The sequence below is a fragment of the Gymnoscopelus microlampas genome (assembly GCF_963454915.1).
Source record: "Gymnoscopelus microlampas genome assembly, chromosome: 7".
NCBI lineage: Eukaryota > Metazoa > Chordata > Actinopteri > Myctophiformes > Myctophidae > Gymnoscopelus > Gymnoscopelus microlampas.
In genome coordinates, this window is record NC_139944.1 from 23,848,913 (window position 1) to 23,871,693 (window position 22,781).

Sequence of the window (22,781 nt, forward strand, 5' to 3'; positions counted from 1 at the left end):
TGTGTGTGTGTGTGTGTGTGTGTGTGTGTGTGTGTGTGTGTGTGTGTGTGTGTGTGTGTGTGTGTGGGTGTGTGTGTGTGGGTGTGTGGGTGAGTGGAGGTCAGTTCAGAGACAGACAGCCCTGTTGTCATGTGAATCAAGGCGTCCTCACGTCCCCACCACATTATTACTCAGCCAACAATGTAGGACATATCCTGAACACCAGATTGTGTGTTTGTGGGCCTGTTTGTCTTGAGTTCTTCTCATGTTCCTCGAAGTTCCGCGGCCCCACGGCTCATTAAAAACATCCGCAACCTTTTGTGTAATTTCAGATTTGCGTAGGTACAGTATTGGCCCTTTTTTTGACAACTGTGCCTATGAATGCTCGTCTATGCATGTGATCGGCTTTGCATGTGTTGAAGGGAAATTCAACACAGGAAGTTTAATACCACAGTGTTAACAAAATAACCTATACTATATATACTATATATATATATACTATGTAGTAGTGTGTAATAAAATACCCTATGGCTGTGTATTTCTCGTACGCCCGTCGCCTGTGACGTCAAACTCTTTCACGTTATCTGGTGCACGCATTGTTTTGCGTCCTTTCCCTTAGAATGACATCACTGTGTGTGTGTGTGTGTGTGTGTGTGTGTGTGTGTGTGTGTGTGTGTGTGTGTGTGTGTGTGTGTGTGTGTGTGTGTGTGTGTGTGTGTGTGCAGCACGTGTATGACCATTGACTAATGTGCATACTTCAGGTGTTGGGTTTGTATTCGCTCAATGCAGATCCATTCTCTGCTCCCCACCCATCATGTATTAGGTTGTGTGTGAATGTTCAAAGGCTTGGGGACTGTCCCTTCATGCCATCATAATGTCAGGGTGGAGCACTGCAAGCTGTTAAACGACACCGCTGGTGCTTTATCACATTTGACCATCAACGTTGTCCATCACTGTCAAGATATACATATTGTCTTGCAATACATATAGGAAGTTTCACGACTTTCATGTCATGTCATGATGTTGCAATGCTGCTTGGCTCCAATATAGCTGTAGACAGCCTGAGCTTAAAGCAGAAGATAAACGTCTATTTTAAGTACAACAGACAATCCACCATCTTTATCTGTTTTTACGTTTACAGTAAAGCACCACGGCTCAGCCTGTATTGACTCTGCACCAGGAAACCTCTTTGAGAAGTGTTGTCCATTTCTTTAAAAAAAAACTAGTGCAATGCACATTCGGTGCAAGGCTGTCATTCGGAATACTAGCTTGAACCGAGTGGGCCGGTTCTGGAGAATCGATCATCCGATCAAATTAACACTCAACACTGGACTTCCTTGAGTCCTCACCAACACACTCGCCAATTTTGAGGCTAATCAGATGAGCGGTTCATGAGATATGAATATTTAGAGCAGATATAGAGCAGGCCAGGGCCGTTCTGGAGAACTGCTTATCCGATCAACTTACATAACACTTAAGACTGCAGTTCCATTGGTCGTCAAGCAATAGACATTGTGGCAAGTGTGATGTCGATCGGATGAATGTTTCTCGAGATCTGTGAAGTACAGACATACTGAGATTCCTGGAATGTATAGGTAGATAGATACAGTAGAGGCAAACACTTAACGCCCAGTAAGGCATAATTAATTGAGCGGTAATGTCAGTCAATATCATTTTGTACAAACACCATGAATAATTGCTGGAAGGAAGCTACTGTGTGAGTTGTAGCTCACTGTCATTCTGCTAAACTCTGTATAGCCTCAGACAAAAGCAGAAGTAGACACCATAGTGAAAGTCTGGTTTCATTTTTTGGTAGGAAAAGATGTTCAAGTTTAAACTGATCATATGCTCATTATGTTCCACTCTGATTGTGCAATACAGTAGACATGCATATTAGGGAAGATTGACCCTTACGGTACCACTTTTATACTGTAAGACTAAAGAGTCAAATTAATGGTGTGGTGCATAATAAGTGTATAAGTGGTGTATAAGACGCTTCCTCTGGTTGCCTGTGGCCGTCGGTGCTTAGCTACAAACAGTAGGCCTACTACTAAGTTTAAAAACCTCAAAACGTGGGAGTAGTGGCTCTCTGAAAATAAAAATGCAAGGCTTGACTCAGATGCACAATCATTTATTATGCTACATCAGGCTGATACATTTCGTCTAGAGCCTTCATCAAAGTAGCATCATTTCTTTGATGAAGGCTCAGACCGAAGCGCGTCATCAGCCTGATAAGTACTGTAAATAAAATAATGCGCATCTGAATCATGCCTTGCATTTTATAGAGTGCCGCTATTCCCACTTTTTGTGGTGTTTTTACTTAGATTTTGCAGTGTAACTTTTATAATTCAGTCGCTATAGTGGCTATTCAAAGCTATCCAGAATGAATTGTAGTCGCTAGTCAGTGCCAAGAATGAGCAAATGAGGTGTGGTTGGTGATGACATTAGAACTTATTCTGTTGAGATTTGTCTGTTATGATTCCACACAGTAAAATCCTCAGTGTTCATTTAACCCTGATGAAGGAACATTTTACACTGAGTTAAATGAACACTGAGGATGACTAAGAGTTGTTTTAAAGCTATCAAACAGGAGTCAAAGCCAACCAAACCATCAGGTTGGCCCTATGGGGTTCCCCAGGGGTCTATATTTGCTCCCCTCCTTTTTCCCTTTACACCAAATCTCTTCGCTGAAGATAGCCCATCTATGAAATCACAACGGATTGTGACACGTTGTGCCGCGTTGTGAGCATGTAGGTTGGCTACTACGAATGTTCACCTACGGTACCGGTGTTTCCCACAAATGTTCGCCTATTATTTATGCCCGGAAACGGGACGCTAGGGTTCATGTGGTTAAAGAGATACATGAGGGGAACTATATCAGCCTGGTAATATGGCATCAGTATTGCATGTACCAGAGGCGACTAGCGCCGTCTGCGTCATCGTTGTCACGCTGGAGCTGACTGAGCTGCAGCGGGAAGCGAGAAGTGCAACTAGAGAGGATGAAGCAACAGGAAATCTACCGCATCTGATGTCTACTACACCACACACATGCACGCACGCACGCACACGCACGCACGCACACGCACGCACGCACACGCACGCACACGCACGCACGCACGCACGCACGCACGCACGCACACACACACACACACACACACACACACACACACACACACACACACACACACACATACACACGCCTGCGATGAAAGATATCCATGCATATACTCAACAAATCTAGATCTATATGCACTGAAATACAGTACGGTATAATACAGCCGTGCATGGAAAGGCATGCATGTGTACACGTACACTACACAGGGAGGCCCGGTGACATACACTGTGGTACGTACATGGTGACCACAGGGTTGCACGCTAAAGAGAAAAGAGGTAGTAACTGACACCAGACCACATGATAGTTAGCTGTCTGCACTTCTGCTGAGCTTTCTGTCCCAGTCATTGGTTCCTGGGGAAAAGTATGACTCTACACACACACACACACACACACACACACACACACACACACACACACACACACACACACACACACACACACACACACACACACACACACACACACACACACACACACACACACACACACACACACACACACACACACACACACACACACCACGATCTCCTCTCACCTTCCTGCAACCTCATGCTTGCCAGCTCCATATAGCCAGTGAAAGCCCTCTTATCTGGTGGATGTGAGACAGGGTGAGTGTAGCTGCACTTCAGTATATCATACTGTGTATTTTTATAAATAGATATAAACAAAGGCAAGGACAGGATTTCACGCACGCACGCACACACACACACACACACACACACACACACACACACACACACACTCACACGCACACGCACACGCACACGCACGCACACACACACACACACACACACACACACACACACACACATGAAGATTTGTGAAATATATTTTTTGTGTGAGAAATGACCAATGCTGATGAAGGGCATCTTGTCTGACAAATCCATGTGGCAATAAATCCACAATTTGGAGTGCTGTCCTTGCCTTCTATTTACCACTTTAACCACTTATACCCGATATACTTCGTTGACCAGGGCCCCCAAGGGCCCTATCCTTGGCCCCTTCCTTTTTTTTCTCTACAACAAATCTTTTTGCAGAGAATAGCCGATCGACAAGCTCACAATGGATCTTCGCCTGTTATTATGACATGCCCAGAATAGAGACGCTAGGGTTCAAGTGAGTAAGGATCCAGCACCTAGTTTTAAAGATAGAATCATCAGTTAGTTGAGCGCATTGTACCTCATTGTCTATACAGTGTGTGTGTGTGTGTGTGTGTGTGTGTGTGTGTGTGTGTGTGTGTGTGTGTGTGTGTGTGTGTGTGTGTGTGTGTGTGTGTGTGTGTGTGTGTGTGTGCGTGTGCGTGCGTGTGTGTGTGTGCTTGCGTGCATGTGCAAATATAAATGGTTGTGATGCATACCACTGCCTGTATCCTGTTTGACAAGATCAAGATGTGATTAATTAATTTTGTGTCTGAATAACAAAAAGTGCTTATGATAGACAGTCCATTTAATCTTTATCGTCAAGCCTTATCAGGGTCTGACCAAAGCAGCCTATGTACATACCAGAGCTCTTACTACAAAATACTTAGCCTCAGACATGTTCATGGACTTAGAAGAACTTTACTGATTGTGTGTGTTATCCATTACCAGAAAGTAGATTAGAGATTGTTGTATGTATGTCACCACAGAGGAAATTGTATATGTCAGAGACAGGGATTAGGTTATGGTTTAACTTGAGTTCATGTTAAGGGACTAGGCATTTACCGTATGTAAAGTTGTGGTTATGGTTCGGGGTTGGGGAATGGGAATAGCTATAATTCACGAGAATATCCTTGTATATGCATTTTAAGTGTGTGGGGGTAATCAAATGATCCATTCCATTTTTTTTCTTTTTTTCTTTTTTTTTCTTCCCCCAACTGCTATCCATTCTTGGAACTTTTACCTCCCACTCAACTTGACTTTGGTTTGACTTGTCACTTCTTTCCAAACAGTGCAACCTGTTTGAGGGTAAAACAGAGGATTAGACCAAAAAACAGATAAATGTAATGTGGTTGTAATTTTACTCAATAGTAGTGCCAACCAGACAGAGATTGTGGTGTCTAGCCACCCACTGTGCCAAGCTTTGAAGATTAGCAACCATCGTGTGTGTTGGTGTATGTATTGGCCATGATGAGTAAATTCTCTACCAGCCAAATGAGTGGGTGCTCAGACAGCCAAATTTCGTTTCTACTAATGGGGCAGTCCAGTCCTCTGGTTGGCGCTCTCGTTGGCACAGTTTGGGTGGGCTTGGTTTACTCTGTTTGGAGGACAGTGCAACTTTGTGTGTAGGCCTACCGTAGATTCTAGAAAAAACGTTGGACAGACAGAAACACAGAGTTGGAGCTATCAGATGTATGATCTCTGCTGCAATATCATTCACAGATGTACTTTGCCCTCACCGTACAACTTTAAACCAGTTTATTCCAATTCTTGTTGTCTCAAATGAAACCTTCCTCTTAACCTGGTTGATATACTCTCTCAAGTTTTTTTTTAATGTATTTTTTCTAAACATGTTTTGGAATTGGTTGCCCTTTGCTTTCCATTTAGCTCTGTATCTATCTACTGGACCACTCCTTTTATATTTTAAGATCGCTTTTGTTCAGCCTCTTCTAAGAAAACATGGTCTCAACCCAACCATTTGTAACAATTACAGACCAATTTCTAAATTGCCATTAATTTAAAATATATATATATACAGTATATATGGAAAAGGCACTCTTGTTACAACCTCTGGAAGCCATGAAAAAGAGTAATATATCTGAACATTTTCATTCAGGATTTTGACACTCAGCACCACAGTGCCGTCACTGCACTTAGAGTCACACAGAATCTTATAATGAATAGTGACGGTTCCATATACTTGAGTTGTTGGACTGGAGTGCAGCATTTGACTCCACTGATTATAATATGCTTTCAATAGATTACACATAATGGGTTGCCTATCTAGGACTGCTTTGCAGTGGTTTGTGTCTTATTGACATATCACAGGATTTTTGTTCCCTCCTCTATAACTAGTACCCCAAGGTTCGGTTTTATGTCCAATATTTATTTTGCCTTATATATGCTTCCCCTTGGTGACATTTATATGTAAGCACAACATCTCCTTCCATTTTAATGCACATGTACAAGCTTGTAGATCTGCTATTTTTGTATAGCCAACGAAAACTCAAAAATTACACCGATGCTTTCCCGGTTTTAATGGGTTAGGGCTGTGCTCAATTTTTTTATATTGGGATAGGTATAGATTTTTATTTTTATTTTATTTGTATAAAATGTTTGTATTTGTCTGTACACATCATGTCGTGAGTAACCTGCCAATACCCAGTCCAGTTCTAGAATACATACATTTTTTGTTTGTTTTGAGACACCAAAATCATCATACATGTCTTTATTTATTGTAGCGATAATATTAACATGTCTTAAGAAAAAAGAAATAGGCTGAAATAGGCTTCAAATTGTACAAAATGCTGCTGTTACACTAGTTGCCTGTCTGTTTTAGGATTGATTTAAAGATTTTACTAATTAAGGCACTTCATGGCCTGGCCCCTAATTACATTTTAGAGTTATTAACCTATTACAAACCAGTGTGCTGAGGACAAAGAGTGATTGTGGTACAACAGTTAAACAAACGAATCAACTTGAAAAATAATCAATAATCGACAATTTAATAACATAATCGATGAATAATCTCTGATCCCTATTTTGGGGATGTTACGTAATTATAGGCGATTCTTTTAAAAACATTTTCAGAAATAGCAGATCTACAGGCTCGCAACACATCTGCACAGTGGCTCACAGATCTGCTATTTTCCCTGTTATTGCTCAACACTGTTATGCGACAAAGTAGAAAATAATGCTTATGTCGTTAATCGATTAGTTGATACATTAAAATAAAAAACAATACTTAAATCAAATTAGCAATCAATAGAATAATCGCAAAGAAGATAATGGATAGTTGCAGCCATAGTGCCTTGTCAGAGCTTGTCTTCTCTGGAACGACCTGCCTGAGGAGCTCAAGCTGATAAATGAGTGTTTTCACTTCTTAAGACATACTTTTATTGAAAGGACTTAACATCATTCACATTTTTTAAATTGTATTGTTTAAGTCTCTTAATGTTTTATTTTGCACATGCACTTTACATTTTGTACATCCTGTTATCATTTTTTTGTTTGTTCTTTTGCTGATTTTTATTGTATTTCTTCAGTTTCATGTAAAGCATTTTTAGTGCTTTATATATAGGGATTATTATAATTATAATAATTATTAGGGATTATTATAAATTGATTATCCGATAAACAACAGGCAATTACAATACACATGCTTGCGGGTGTCAAATCAATCATGCATTGCTTCTTTCCAAAGTGATAGACTAGGTTTCAGATCTTATGGTTATGGTGAGGTGAGGTGAGGATGCAGGGTATTTCTTCATTTCAGTCAGCGATACCGAACAATACTGATGGTAAACATGGTGAGGTCAGGAAGTCATAGCTGTGGGTTGTCTGTTTTCTCTCTTTTTCTCTTTTTCTGCATTCTACAAATGCCTTTTAAATCAGTAGTTCTCATCACACTTTCAGGATTAAAAAAAAAGTTCAAAACTAGCAGATGCGGCACGAGGTGACACTCTGTGAGCTTGTACATCTGCTATTTTTGCAAAAGTCTTAACATGACACAGATGCTTTCCCGGTTTTAATAGGATAAACATGCATGAATAGATTCTGAACACACGCACGCACACGCACACACACACACACACACACACACACACACACACACACACACACACACACACACACACACACACACACACACATTTATACTACTATACTTGTGAGGACATCGACATTTTAGGTCAGCGATTTTATGAATGCCAATTTTCTACTTTTTTGTCATTTTTAACCATAAGCCTAAAGCCGAAAAATTGTAGATCTACAAGCTGTGACACGTTGTGAGCTTGTAGATCGGACACAAGCGCGTAAGTAATTATAAATCAGGCATAACTCTATCTCCTCTATCTAAACCTAACTTATAAATGTCTAATCCTAAACCTAACTCTTCACAATGTCTATTTCTCACATTGTGGGGACATTTGGTCCTCACAAGTATAGTACACACACACACACACACACACACACACACACACACACACACACACACACACACGCACACGCACACGCACACGCACACGCACATGCACACACACACACACACACACACACACACACACACACACACACACTGTGATAAAAGAAATGAAACACTGCACCGAAACCACCGCATCTTTAGACAGGAAATACCCTGGCCTGCACATTACTCTACATTTTACCTTTCTCTTGTTTCTAAGCACTATCATGCAACAAACTTTGATTTGTGATAGTAATAATTACTGTACACTAATACTTAACTCTTCATAACATCCAATCTATTGATTTCATGTTGCAATATTATGTTAATATGTCACAGTTTTAAGATTTAACGTATGTTCCTACAGTATGTCCGTGGTTCTCAAACCTTTTCATGTAGTACCGCTACATTTATATGTTTTATTTGGCCGCAGACCCATCTCAAAATGTTTTGTTCCAGGGAAGAAATCTAAAATGACACGGATGCGTTCCCCGTCTTAATGGATTAATATGTGACGTTAATAGGTTGCAGTAATGTATTAGTTCTTGATCTGGTTTGACACTAGCATTGCAGCTTACCCTCAGAAAGGGAGCGTACTTTTGAGTTAGAAAGATAAGAATGTTGATGCATCTGAATGCAGCTGGGCAGGTTTTCCCATTGTCTCTGTGATTACTACATACCACGTGTGTCAGCTTACTTAGGTGGTGTTAACTCTACCTGCCATGCCCAGAACTAACAGCAGGACCCTCTTCCATGTCCACACCAAGCACGACAGCTATAACTATAAATATATCCTTTTATCGTTGTAACTCAAGTGGGACGCAGAGTCCGTCCCACAACTATAATGACGACAGAGGTGAACGATATATTTATGTCTAGTTCATTTATATTAATATGAACAAATAGTTTAGTTCGGTGCTTTAACATAACATGAATAGATACTACATATTTAAACGTATAGATAGTTGTGTGGATGGACTTTTTTAGAGCTGACAACCCCCTCCAGTGGAGTGAAGTTCCTGGTTTAAGCATAGGGACCGAGTTCAACGATGACTTTATCTTTCAATTATCGGCAGTGATTTAATGGTATTACAGTTGAAATGTCACTTTGAATTGCTGTTTCTAATCTGAAACGTTTGTGGGTTTTTGTTGGTCGTGGAATAATAGGGTTAGGGTTACTGATGTGATATGACAAAATGCAAAAGAATAGAATAGAATGGAAAAAGCGCATAAAGTAGTGTTATTTGACCCATGGGGTCAATCAGTCCTGGACAGTGATGTATCGTTGCTGTTGTGAAGAAATACAAACATAAAAACATTGCGTTCCTTTTGCAACCATGTCCCTGAAGAAAAGGATTTCACATCTCTCTCCCTATTTCTCCACCTCCTCCTTTTAGGCAGGCGATCAGAACGTAGAACCACTCCCAAAGTTACCCAGAGACTTTCATTTGTGTGTGTTTTCCATCTGTTGTTGATCAAAATGTGAGATATGGTATTTGATGTTTTCTTATCCACTTGAACCCTATTATCACTATTCTGGGCATGTCATAATAGAGCTCACAAGGTCCCAACACGTAACATGCGATGCGTTGTGTGCTGTGCTCGTAGATTGGCTATTTCCGGCGAGGGGTTTGGTGTAGATGAGGGGGAAAAAAGATTGGGATAGACCCCTGGGGGACCCCAGTCAACTTGTGCTTTAACAACTACTCATATCCTACTGCAAGATTTATTCATGTAAGTATTTTGTATAAAGTATTTAATATGATAAGTATCTAGAATGAGCTCAATTCAGCCTCGCGTGTTGCTACTAAGAAATTCACTTAATTGTTCACTGTCAGTGTTTTTTCTTCTTTTTTTTCCCTTTGTGATCTCAGGTAATTTTTACCCATTCAAACGTACGCACCCAGCCCGCAGTGAGTGATCTGTTAAACATTAGCGAGGGGGTGGTGTGTAAAAAAATAGTTGGTTTACTTACGATCACAATTTGACACAATATCTGTAATATATTGTTAATATTCCATAATCAATATTATTATCCATATTTATCTGCAGTTAGCGTTAATAGGGATCTAGTAACCTGAGCTAATAAAGACGACTCCCACCAAATGTATGTATGTAGGCCTACTATTTGTATATTTGGTAGTGTATATATTCTTATGATACAGTGGACTTTTTTTTTCTCTTCCATATTTTCACTTTTCATGTGGAGATAAGATTACTGACTCCAATCATGTATTTCAGTTCATTGTCAGCCTTGGTTCATGGTTTCCAGTAGCTTGCCAGACCTGCTTACTGGTTTGCGTTTTTGGCCTACAGTCATATCGTTTTTACATAACAGAAGAGAAGAGAAACTACTCCTACATGTGGTACACTTACTGCAGACAAGAACCAACATGCGGACAGAAATCTGAGCACCAGTGAAAGAATGGGTGCCAGCATAATGCATACAGTACATGCACAGTGCACACGCACACACAAACACACTGACAGGCACTCTGAGCATGCTCATGTCTTTTGTTCATGCACTGTGCATAAATATTTCTAATCATCTGTCATCCTTTGTAACGTTTGACAGAGTAAACTTTTGCATGTGCACACAATGATCACCCATACAACAGGAAAAATTAGTAATTATCTCCTCCCTGTGCACCTTGTTGTGTGAGTTAAGAAAATATTTAGCAAGATGATGACAATAACAGCCAAACGGGGCAATTTTTATCACAAGATGTGTTCTACAGTTTTTTTTAGTTCACAACGTGACTCAAGTGCCTCGATTGGACTGGAAAGGGCCAAGACGTTTTCTCTCCTGAGTGCAATGTACATGTTTTTTATTGTTTAAAATGGGAGTGTGACAAGGTTCTGAACATCTATTTTGTGGCGCTCGTTCACGTCTGGTGGTTTTATCTGGGCGGCGAGAGTTTCAATATTTTCAACTCTGGGCGTTTGGAAGCGTTTTTAGCAGAGCACGTTGCATTTTCAGCTGGGAGATTTCAAGTCAGGATGTGATTGAGCTTCAGATGATCTGGGAACTTTCTCTCTGTCTCTCTCAACTCACCTCTTTATCTCTCTCCCCCTCTCTTCAGAGCGGTGGTTCTGTGAGTACGTACAGTACATTCCTGCCTCCAGGTCATGCCAACTAGAGTAGAAGTCTAGCCACTGTCCTATTACTGTAACTCACGATTGGATTGGCCACCAAATGGAAAAATAACTGTGCTTTTCGGACTATTAATAGAAAGCATTTGCCCTGCAATAGCTTCCAAGGCAATTCCATATAGACAGCTTGACTTCCCCTCTCATCCACTCCCTCTCCTCTCTCTCTCTCTCTCTCTCTCTCTCTCTCTCTCTCTCTCTCTCTCTCTCTCTCTCTCTCTCTCTCTCTCTGTAACAATGTGCCAATTGCTATGAATTTTAAGTGGACCCCCCCCCCCATTGATTTCTGTAGTGCCCACATTCCAACGAAAAGGGAAACAATCAGTAAATGGAAGAGGAGGATGTTTGTTTCATAGGGATATTTTGCCAAGTCATTTGGAACCATTTCAGGCCATTTTTATACCTGTTTGCTCTATGTCCTTTTTATTCTTCCTCTTTATAGTGTTTTTTCCTATTGTATGTTGATGTAATTCATCAGAGTTTTTGACACAGAGGTTGATTAGATGAAGGCTATTTTCAGACCAGATGGTGATTGCGGTGGTTCGCTCCGAGACCAGGTGTTTCAGAACACTGGAGCTCACATCTGGTGATTGTTCATGACTGTAGGTGTTCTCGCTGTCACCTCCTGTTCAGCTTGCCTCTGGTCTCAACCAGTATGAGAAAGTCCAACCTTTAAATAGGACCGCAACCTAAATCAAGAGAAATATTACAATAGGCATTGTATTTCCTTAGAGACAGAGGTCTTTGCCATGCAGTGTCCTCAGAATCCAACACTGAACACATCTTAAGCAATGCTTCCTAGTTTTACACAGTGTTGTGAACGTCTGCAAGCATTGAAAAAAATAAAAGAATGTGGAGCCCGATCAATTTATCAGCTCATTTATCGGCCGATGTTAGTTACTAGCATCCTATATGCACAGATAAAACAATGATTTTAGAACATAATCTAGAAAAAGTAGCTTGGTAATTTACTAATTGTTTTATTATTTTTGTGGTATATATATATATATATATATATATATTGTTTTGTGGTATATGTATATATATATACACCACAAAAATATTGTAAAAAATATATATTGTAAAACTTATATATACATGTATATATACATGTATATATATATATATATATATATATATATATATATATATATATATATATATATATATATATATATATATATATATATATATATATATATATATATATATGTGTGTGTTTATTTATTTATAGTTATTTATAATTCATACATTCCCAGTGAAGTTTACTGTTTCAGTGCACTAATGTTATTCTTTATTGTTTAATTTTATTGTTAATTATTGACTCTTATAAGGATTCAGTTTATTATCATTTTCTTGGTACATAAAAAAACAATCAGCCCCAGCAAAAAGGATACAAGGAAATATATATAACAAATAGTACCTTAAAAATGGTACCACTAGCAGTACAGTGCATCAAAATGCACATGCAAGAACATAGAAAGTGAAGTTCAGAACAGAACAATGTTGCCAGCAGGTGTATGTCAACATTGATGGGAGGTTAGTATTTGGTGGGGTATATTACTGACCATAAAATGTAATTAAGGGCCAGGCCATGAAGTGCCTTAAATGTAATCAGTAAAATCTTAAGATCAATCCTAAAACAGACAGACAACCAGTGTAGGGAAGTTAAAATAGGAATAATATGGTCTCTTCTCTTGGTTTTAATTAAAAGTCTAGCAGCAGCATCCCGTCCATGTAATTTTTTTGTTGAAACTTAATTGGGCTTATGAACTGGGCTGTACACTGAGAAACCCCTCTCATATAAGTGCCAGATGTATTAGCTGTGTTTGTTATGTCCTCCCAAGATAATTGTACAGTACATCTTCTGCTTTTGGTGGCCTGTTTGAGGTGCTGTATGTTGATGACTCTGCACCTCCCTTGCAAGGACATCAGTTTGTTCTTGAGAGAAATTATGGTTTTGAAACTTGTCTGCCATGACACTGCAAAAATGACCAATACACTGTTGCACCGAGTGTAGCAGACTGTTCTTAAAGGTAATTAAAAGCAATCATTTGATTGGTGGTGGTTGAATCCACCTGCAATGCAGCCGACTGATAATATATCGTCGCTGTTGGCCTGAAACCTTGTGTGTCAAAAAAACATTACTTTTTAGGAAATGGAATACCTGTGTTTCAATGGATCTATTGACCATGTGTAGACGATGTGAACAACTTCCTCCTGAATGGTCAAAAGTGAGGTCTTGACTGTTTGAGACCACATGTATCACTACTAGTTTTAGGTTAACGGCTTTTTGCCAGCTCAATTATCGATTAATTGATAGCCCGTATAACTATACAGCTGAAAGACCTGTTCCAAAAGCTTGAATCTCATTCCAGCCCATTCGTTGGCCTCAAACTCTGTTGTCTCTCTTGTGTGCTTGGGTTGGGCAATTGTGAGCCACCCAAACATGAGGGGAAGAAGAGGGTGTTTTGAGCAGAGCAGACGGGCGTCAGGGCCAGGGTTCAGCTTGTACTCCTCGTGACAGTCTGTCTTCTTGTTTACAAGATAACAGACAGACTGCTCAACTGGGCTGCGTGTGTGTGTGTGTGTGTGTGTGTGTGTGTGTGTGTGTGTGTGTGTGTGTGTGTGTGTGTGTGTGTGTGTGTGTGTGTGCGTGTGCGTGTGCGTGTGTGTGTGTGTGAGTGCATCAACTGCACATGTGTGCATCTTTATTGCTTAAATTTTGTTTTGTATATCACCACATAGCCATGGACAAGTAAACCTCTGTCTGTCTGTCTGTCTGTCTGTCTGTCTGTCTGTCTGTCTGTCTGTCTGTCTGTCTGTCTGTCTGTCTGTCTTTCTGTTATCTCTCCTCCACCCCCCCCCCCCTCTCTCTCTCTAGTTCTGTCTGATCTGGGCTCCTTAACCCATTAAGACCCAGCAATATCTGCAATTTTGTATATATATATATATATATATATATATATATATATATATATATATATAATATATATAGTTTTTTAAAGCGAACATTTGTAACTCAAAACTTTGCTTCTGGGGATTCTACAAATGTCTTCTAAATCCTAACAGTTAAAAAAAAAAACGTTATTAAAAAACGTATGTATTTGGCCGCGGACCCCCATCTCAAAATATGTTGTTCCAGGGACACCCCCAGGAGCAAAGATTTGAGTTAAAAATGTTCTCACTCGGTGCCGCGCTATGAGCCACGCTATGAGCTCGTATATCTGCTATTTTTTTATAGCCCAAAGAAATCTAAAAATGACACAGATACTTTCCCGGTCTTAACGGGTTAAAGTTACTGTTGTGTTTTCCTAGAAGGTCACATCCAATCTGTGCGGATATTGCATCAGCTAAACGGTGCATCCCTCTCCTCCCCTGTGTAGACATGGTGGACACCCAGCAGCTCCTCGCCTGGCCTGTGGGCTTCAGTCTGAGCGCCGTGGACCTGTCGGAGCTGGACGACAGCTCCCACTCCCTGGACATGAAGCCTTACTCCACCTTAGACTACACCACCATCTCCTCCTCCACGTCCTCCCTCCACTCCTCCCTCTCTCCCTCCATGCTCTCCTCCATCTCCGGCGGCGCGGCCTACGATCTGAGCCCGCCGTCCAGCGAAGACCACCTGACCAACATGGACTACACCTCGCACAGCATGCCCAGCTACAGGATGCACACAGAAAGTCACAGTAAGTCCGATTTTATGTTGTTTTTGGTCTTGTCCACAGCAAGAGATGTCTTAAAAATGTTCAATGGAATGTTGAGTTGTATAAACTTTGATTGAATACTTTATTTAGCAGAAAAAAGCACATGAAAGTACAGTTCAAATACAAGGTCAACTAAATAGGATTAAAAAAACAAAAAGCCAATGGCTTGTTTCAATTGGGGTCCTTTTGTACTCAATTCATAGTGACATTAAATGACAGACAGATATACAGTACACTGCTATGCAGAACATCATATAAACAGTTAAAAAATGAAAAATAAGAAAATCTAAAAATATGTACAGTAAAAAGTTCAGGGGGGGAGCATTTAGAGCAGGGATTCTAAATATGTTTTTAATTCAGGAACCCTATTTTGATATGCATTAAGCACAGATCCCTATTTGATTGAAATATAAAAAGTAATCTCTGGTACTCCTCAAGTAGGTCCCTAGACCCCACTGATTTAGAGCGTAAAAATCATTTCTGAATCTTGTAGTCATTGCAGTCCCAACAGCACACAGCTTGAGCTAATAAATGCTATGCTGTAAATGAGTAGACCTAATAAATACATACAGTACATATTTGTAACAAATGACATACCGTAAGATGCCAGCCTGCTGTGAGAGCCATGAGATAGCATGAGATATATTTAGTCTTGGCTTGAAAAGAAATTCTGATGAAACCTGACACAGCAGAGGGAGTAAAAGTGGAAGTGAGAAGGTTCAGGGATTTGGAATGTTCATCTGTCATCTCATGTGTCAATGTCTATTTACAGCTTTCGCCATATCTTACATAGCCTAAACATTAATAAAAAAAATCGGTCAATGGCAAGTGTTTTTTTACCTTTTGTGTATGTTTTGTTTGTATTCTTTCCATAGTCATTAAACTTGCATGAATAATGAAGTCTTTGTTGACTATACATCATTGCATCATCATTCTCAAAAATAGCCTAGGCCTATAATGCTTAATCATACTCTATCATACACCGGTGTTGCCTAAGCATAGGTCAGGGTTAAGTGGTTAATAAGTCTTAAATGTTTGGGACTAACAGGGACTAATATCAAACGGCTTCCTCGAAAATCTAACAAACCACAGTATACAGCATTACATCTGTCTGTCTGTATTCCTGCCTGCTTATCTATGTGTCTTTGTGCAATGCATGGTTGTCCATCTTTCTTTCTGTTAGATTGTATCAAGGTGGAGCCAGAGTCTCCTCCACAGTACTCTGACAGCCCCTCGTCCTCCAGAATCCATGATGATTCATCACCATCGGCCTCACTGAACATTGAGTGTCGTGTGTGTGGTGACAAAGCTTCAGGATTCCACTATGGTGTCCACGCCTGCGAGGGTTGTAAGGTAGGACTATGGGAAAGAATTCATTTTTACACTCTGCGGTATTCATGACCTGCAAACGTTAAGCCGATTAGCTCCATTGTTAACTGAAATTCCTCCACAAAGAGCTGGCTGAATAGCAGCTGGACCTAGCCATCAATTAGTTCAGATGTAACAGGTTCCTTTAACAAATACGTTCTTGGGCTTTTGTGTTTTATCCTTTGACAAATATGTACAAATATATGGTGATGTATATACACATTTTGTCTATAAAAAACATCAATCAATCAAACAATCAATCAATCAATCAATCAATCAATCAATCAGCATTATTTAGAATGAAACTGGGGGGGAAGAGCTACATACATTTTTGAGCATCCATCCATAAAGACTTATTTGTTTATTCAGAAGGGCCGACGCAATTTAACATACATGTACCTGTAGAAGAGCTAACTGTCAGAACATGGAACTGATTTACAATAACACTATACAGTAGGCATATAGCAGAGCTGTATATATTGCAATTTTTTTCCCTATGTGTTCACAGCTGATCTCAAAAACTGCTGGGACAATTAGCAACAGACTTTTCGTACACACTGCCAGTATCAATAGTGTTATCGATAAAGAGATAATGATATCAATATCTATACACAATTTACGTTCCCCATCCCTACTGTCTTCCCACTCAGCTACAGCCGCCCTAGTCTCGCGTGGCCAGACTGTTGCCTCCCACAATTTTCAAATGTTTCCGATCATACAGTCTGGGACTCGGAAGCTCTGATCATGATTAGAATATAAACCGGATATGAAGCCTCCTCCCCACTTCCGTTTCGTCTTTACAGTCGCGCAAATTTATCCTAATATAAATACAAATCATATATGTTTAGCTTGCTGCTTAGCAGAAATGGAAATAAAATAATAAAATGTAAAGATATTTTAAAATATATTTTCGTGAACGGAAGTGCCAGCTTCCTCTCTCGGATTTCGGGAGTTGTAGTTCCAGACTCTATATAGCATTCAGAGATTGTGGAATAGTTGTCTGGCTACGCGAGACTACAGCCGCCCTGACAATGTTCCATATTGTATGGAACATTGCAATGCCGCAATGCTGTTCTATAGAGGAATTATTTAGACCTTTTTGGTTGGCAAAAGGCACAAGGAACCAATATTGCAATATTCCTGTTTACTAAAATTGCACAATACTGGCAAAAGAACAGTGACTCAAGTGCTATCAAAGTGTAAATGTATGAAGGGCAAATTCTACAATGGTGACTACCCTGCAGCCATCATTAGATGTTAAAGTCATTTCCAGAATGACGATGAAGACATCTTCAGACTCTCTGTCTGAAGATGTTCAGACAGAGAGTGATCAAGCCCACTCGTCTCCCTCCTTCTGAACATGTGTATTTCTTTTGACTTGCCAAACCTGCTGGTGGAATAAATACTACTTTCATGTTGCATGGAGAGAAATGTGCAGCTTTCATCTTCTTTGATGCATGTTTTCTAACCACAAGCCACAGGTGTAGATATACAGCCAGCCACTCAACATATGACTGTCTGTCTGTCTGGAGTATATGTATATGATGACTGTGGGCAAACTGGCAAAGATGTTGTGGTACATTTCCATTTTTCTTTGAAATAATACAGAAACATGATAAGAGCTATAAATTATGTCTGTCACCAGGCCAGGGCAGCTGAAAGGTTAGCACTTTTAGCTCTGTTTTGAGCAGTGTTAGCCGTTTCAGTAAGTACTGTATGTATATAAGTATGAGTGGATGCTAATTAAATCACAGATTAGAGGGATTTTTCTCCATTTAATTCATTTTCATAAAATGCAGCCTTTGACCAAAGGCTGACAAAATCAAATATCACAATATCTATGACTGAATACCTTTAATATCAATGTGACAATATTTTGACAATATAGTGTGACTTGGTGTTTTCAGAACATTTTACACAAGAAAATGTTGAGAAACGATCATTAGTAATGTGGATATGATGACCAAACACATTGGTTGTTCATTTCACTCAGCTAGAACTGTCTTTTAAGTTCAGAAAATCACTGTACTGCAATGCAGCTTTTAAGACAACATTAAGCTAATATAGTGATTAATTCCAGTTGTGGAAAGTACTTTTACCTAATTTTACCCCACTAAGTCTTAGAGTTAAATATAGTACTTTCACTCCACTGTTATTTCACAGATGTAGATTCAAGTTACTTGGCCGATTTAGATTATCATTACAAAACACATGACCTATTTTATACTTCAGATATTAGAAAATAGGTGATCTACAGTACAAGCTCACAACGTGGCACAATGTGAAGCGTTGTGAACTTGTAGATCAGCTATTTTCAAACAGACACATTTCGAAAAATGTACTCAAGTAACATTTTGAATGCAAGGATTTTACTTGTAACGGTAAAAAAATGATCAGTACTTTTACTTAAATAAAATTTCTGAATACTTCTTTCACCACTGATGAATTACACAGCTTTGTTGAATACTGTGATTGGTCAATCAAGGCAGTCTGTTATTTCTCAATAACAGGCCTCTGTTCTGCCTCTGTGTACGTTGCTATGGAAGCAGAATCTTGTAATCTAATAGAATCAATTTTGAATCAAGATTTAATGACAAATTATTGCATTTGTTCATAGCTGTGGAATAAGCACAATGACCACCTCACACATTATCCCATAAATATCACCCAGCTCTACTTTGAGCTTTTCAACCCAGAAGTTAACCACTTAAACCATATATGCCTAGTTTACCAGGGTCATCCAGGGCTTTATACTACTGTAGGTCCGCTAGTATCACCACATTTGAGCTGATCTACAAGCTCACAACACGTGTGCTTGTAGATCGGCTATTGTATCAGAATGACAGAAAACATGAACTGGTGTTCATGTCGTTAATCATCTCTCTGGGGCAGCCTGTGGATCATTCCCACAAATCCCAACAAGTTGAATACAATTCTGAAACCAGAGGTGTAAAGTAACTAAGTACATTTACTCAAGTATTGTACTTATTGTAAAATTTTGAGGTATTTTTTACTTTACTTGAGTATTTCCAATTTTCATTACTTTTTCTTCTACTGCCCTACATCTCGGATCCAAATATTGTACTTTTACTCCATTACATTTGAACATTTGAAATTTTTAGTTACTAGTTACTATGTAGATTTTGATTACATGTATAATTAAAACATGCATTGACCACTTAAGCCCTTTATACATTTCGGCCATTTGAAAATAGCCGACAATGCTATGACAATGCTATGACAATGCTATGACAATGCTCACAATGTGTCGCGATGCGACGCATTGAGCTTGTAGATCTGCTATTTTCAAAAGATTTTAATACATTTTAAAACTTGTGAAATGGGACATTCTGCTTTTCTACTTTTGGTACTTTAAGTGCATTTTGATACCAATACTTTTGTACTTTTACTCAAGTAAATTTGGAATTCCAGACTTTTACTTGTAACATTGCAGTATTGATACTTTTACTTAAGTTCAAAATGTGAATACTTTTTCCACCACTGTCTGAAACAGACAGACGCACAAACCGGGGGGATTACAATACCCTGCCACGTCGCATGCATATTGCAGGGCAATGACACTTTTCACTTTGAATCCTATCAAGGATTCACAGGCAAAGGAGAAGTTGTGTTCTGACACTGTGATAACCCTAGGACTGCGCTAACCATACGACCTCTCCTTATCTAAGCTATTAGCTATGGTCAAACAGCTCCGTTCACCCACAATCCTACTCCACGTCATGAGAATGTTGATGGCTGTGTTTTTTAAACGTTTACTAACTGAGTCCACTGATAGATCTGGTCTTTTAGGGTTAATAGAAAAGAATAGACCATAAATAATTGAATCATGTGGATACGGGATTTCCCCATGGGAATGGCGTGGCAACAATGTGGATCTTGGACTCCATGTGACCAGCCCGTAACGTCTTACGTCTAACGACATATCTATGACATATGACTCCAAATGTGGCCGTAGTTTCAGCACGATCAGAGCCCCATTGACTTCTATCTTATATTACATAATAAATTAAAGTAAAATAAAATGTGTTAAATATTATGTTAAAATGTCAATTAATTTTCATGACTTACCTGGGATATCCTACATATATTCTGTAGTATATACATACACATGTGCATACACATTTTATAATGTAATGTAATAATAAATAAAAAAAACGAAATCACGCTGTGCTACTTTATTTAGACCCTGTGTTGGTTAGCATCTCCATCCACTTTTCTTTTTTTAATCATGAGTTATTTAAAGAAGGAGGAAGTCAAACAGGGTTGAGACTCCACCTCAATAGAATGTTTTGTTTTTTAAAACAATAAAAGTGTTTGCCTTCTTGGCTGACCCCTTGTCTCCCCTGAGACCAGAGCAGAACAATGACCACTGTATCTTACCTTATGATCATTCATAGACGCTAATTACTCCATGCTTTAATTGAGTCACTAAACTTTTTTCTCAGGGGATCAAAGACTGTTTGTTAATGTACAAAATGTGCTATAGTAGTTGTCAGGGTTCTGTTTGTAAAACAAAGAGGGGAGGAGCATTTTTATTAACAACTTAAGCCCTTTATACTTCTCGTACGACAACTGTAGATCTGTTATTTTTGCAATTGTTTAATTTAAACAATGGAGGTGGTGAGGGGGACGTATTTGACTGACTTTCAAAAGCAGAGGCATTGAATTGATTGATTGATTGATTGATTGAATATTTTTTTAGTCAGAAATGTTAACAGCACGTGGGACAGTAAGACATCAAGGCTAAAAGAATGACACAAAAATGTCCTGGGGACTTGTTTAAATGTTTCCATTTTTAACTGCTGTACTGTCTTTGGCGCCTGAATTTCCCCAGCATGAGCAATAGAAAATTGCCTTTTTTTCCACCAGTATTTATCTTTTAACATTATTTATTTATTTCTTCTAGGGCTTCTTCAGACGGACAATCAGGCTAAAGTTGGTTTATGACCACTGTGATCTCCACTGCCGCATTCACAAGAAGTCTCGTAACAAATGCCAATACTGTCGCTTCCAGAAATGCCTAATGGTTGGCATGTCACATAATGGTAAGGATTTTATTTTATTTTATGTGGAAATAACAGATCTCCAAGCCCACAACACTTTGCATCATGATGAGTTGTGGGCTTATAGATCTGCTATATTTGCAACTTATGACACTGTATAAACAAGCATAATTTATGAAAAAACATAAAAAGATAAAATATATAGATACAAGCTACATATTGAATTTATGAAAAAACATAAAAAGATGAAATATATAGATACAAGGAACATATATATATAGAGAGAGAGTTATATAGATATAAGTATATAGATACAAGCCCGACAACAATGATATACACATAAAATACATCGAAGGAACATGTACAACCAGTGTGATAAAATCATCACGCAGCACATCATGTCTTACAGAAGCCTCTACTTGTAAATGCCACGTTTTTGTTTTCCAACACACCGTCTCTCTCTAGGCACACCGCACACCCTCTCTTGACCCAAGTGACACATGCAGTCTTGTTGTGCAAGACCTTTCTTTGAGACGGTGACCCTGAAAAATGCCCCTTTGCACAGATAGCGTTTGGTGTGTTGTGCCCATTAGCGAGCTGTATACACCACCTGCACCGCTGCTGTCTCTTTGAGGTCGAGCTGTAATGTACGCTATATGTTTACTGCTGCTACCTCTGTGGTCCCCGGCATGTCTTAGAGACCTCCGGTCATGTCAAGTCCCACACCGTACACTCCCCTGCCAACCTGGTTTCAATGGAAACACTGTGTGTTAGAAGGCTAAGGTTCACCCCAAGAGCGGTGAATTGCCCTTGCTTTGAAGCTGCACAACAAAATCCTACAACTGTTAATTTGACTTCTGAGAATGTGAAAATTTAACCTCACTGTTCATTTAAAACATACTGTATTTTGCAGTCTGTGTGAAAATCGCTCTCACTGCTAGAATACTATACATGTATTAAAAAAAAAGAAACACATGCAATTTCATCATGCCAAATGGGGTCAACAGCCTTTGTCCTTATCAGACCCTTGGCATAACGTTGATTTGTTTTGTTTCCTCTCCTGTCAGACTATCTTTTCCTCCCTCCTTCCCTTCCTCGTCCACTTATCGTTCTGCCTCTATTTCATGTCATCCACCCAGTGCTTTTTCAGACCTACTTTTGTTTTTATCAATCACTGACATCTTATGAGAAGATACACCAGCGTTGCAAAACTAGCTGTGTCACCGTTGCTGGCTTTGTGCCCATTCATAGGTGATAGGGAGGTATTATGGGCCCACGCTCATTTGTATTTATTTGCTAAAGGTGTGATACAGGTAGTAGTAGGCTGGGCTGGGCCTG

At 39.4% G+C, this 22,781-nt stretch overlaps 1 protein-coding gene across 2 annotated transcripts in view; it reads left to right on the forward strand.

Moving 5' to 3' along the window:
• Positions 1 to 22,781, forward strand: part of pparg (peroxisome proliferator-activated receptor gamma) — a 37,469-nt gene that overhangs the window by 5,801 nt on the left and 8,887 nt on the right. For both annotated transcript variants that reach the window (XM_084062231.1, XM_084062232.1), the window contains exons 2-4: positions 14,731 to 15,033; positions 16,235 to 16,404; positions 21,347 to 21,485. In XM_084062231.1, the coding sequence (XP_083918357.1) occupies positions 14,733 to 15,033; positions 16,235 to 16,404; positions 21,347 to 21,485 (610 nt within the window). In that variant the 5' untranslated portion in view covers positions 14,731 to 14,732. The remainder of the gene's footprint in view (positions 1 to 14,730; positions 15,034 to 16,234; positions 16,405 to 21,346; positions 21,486 to 22,781) is intronic.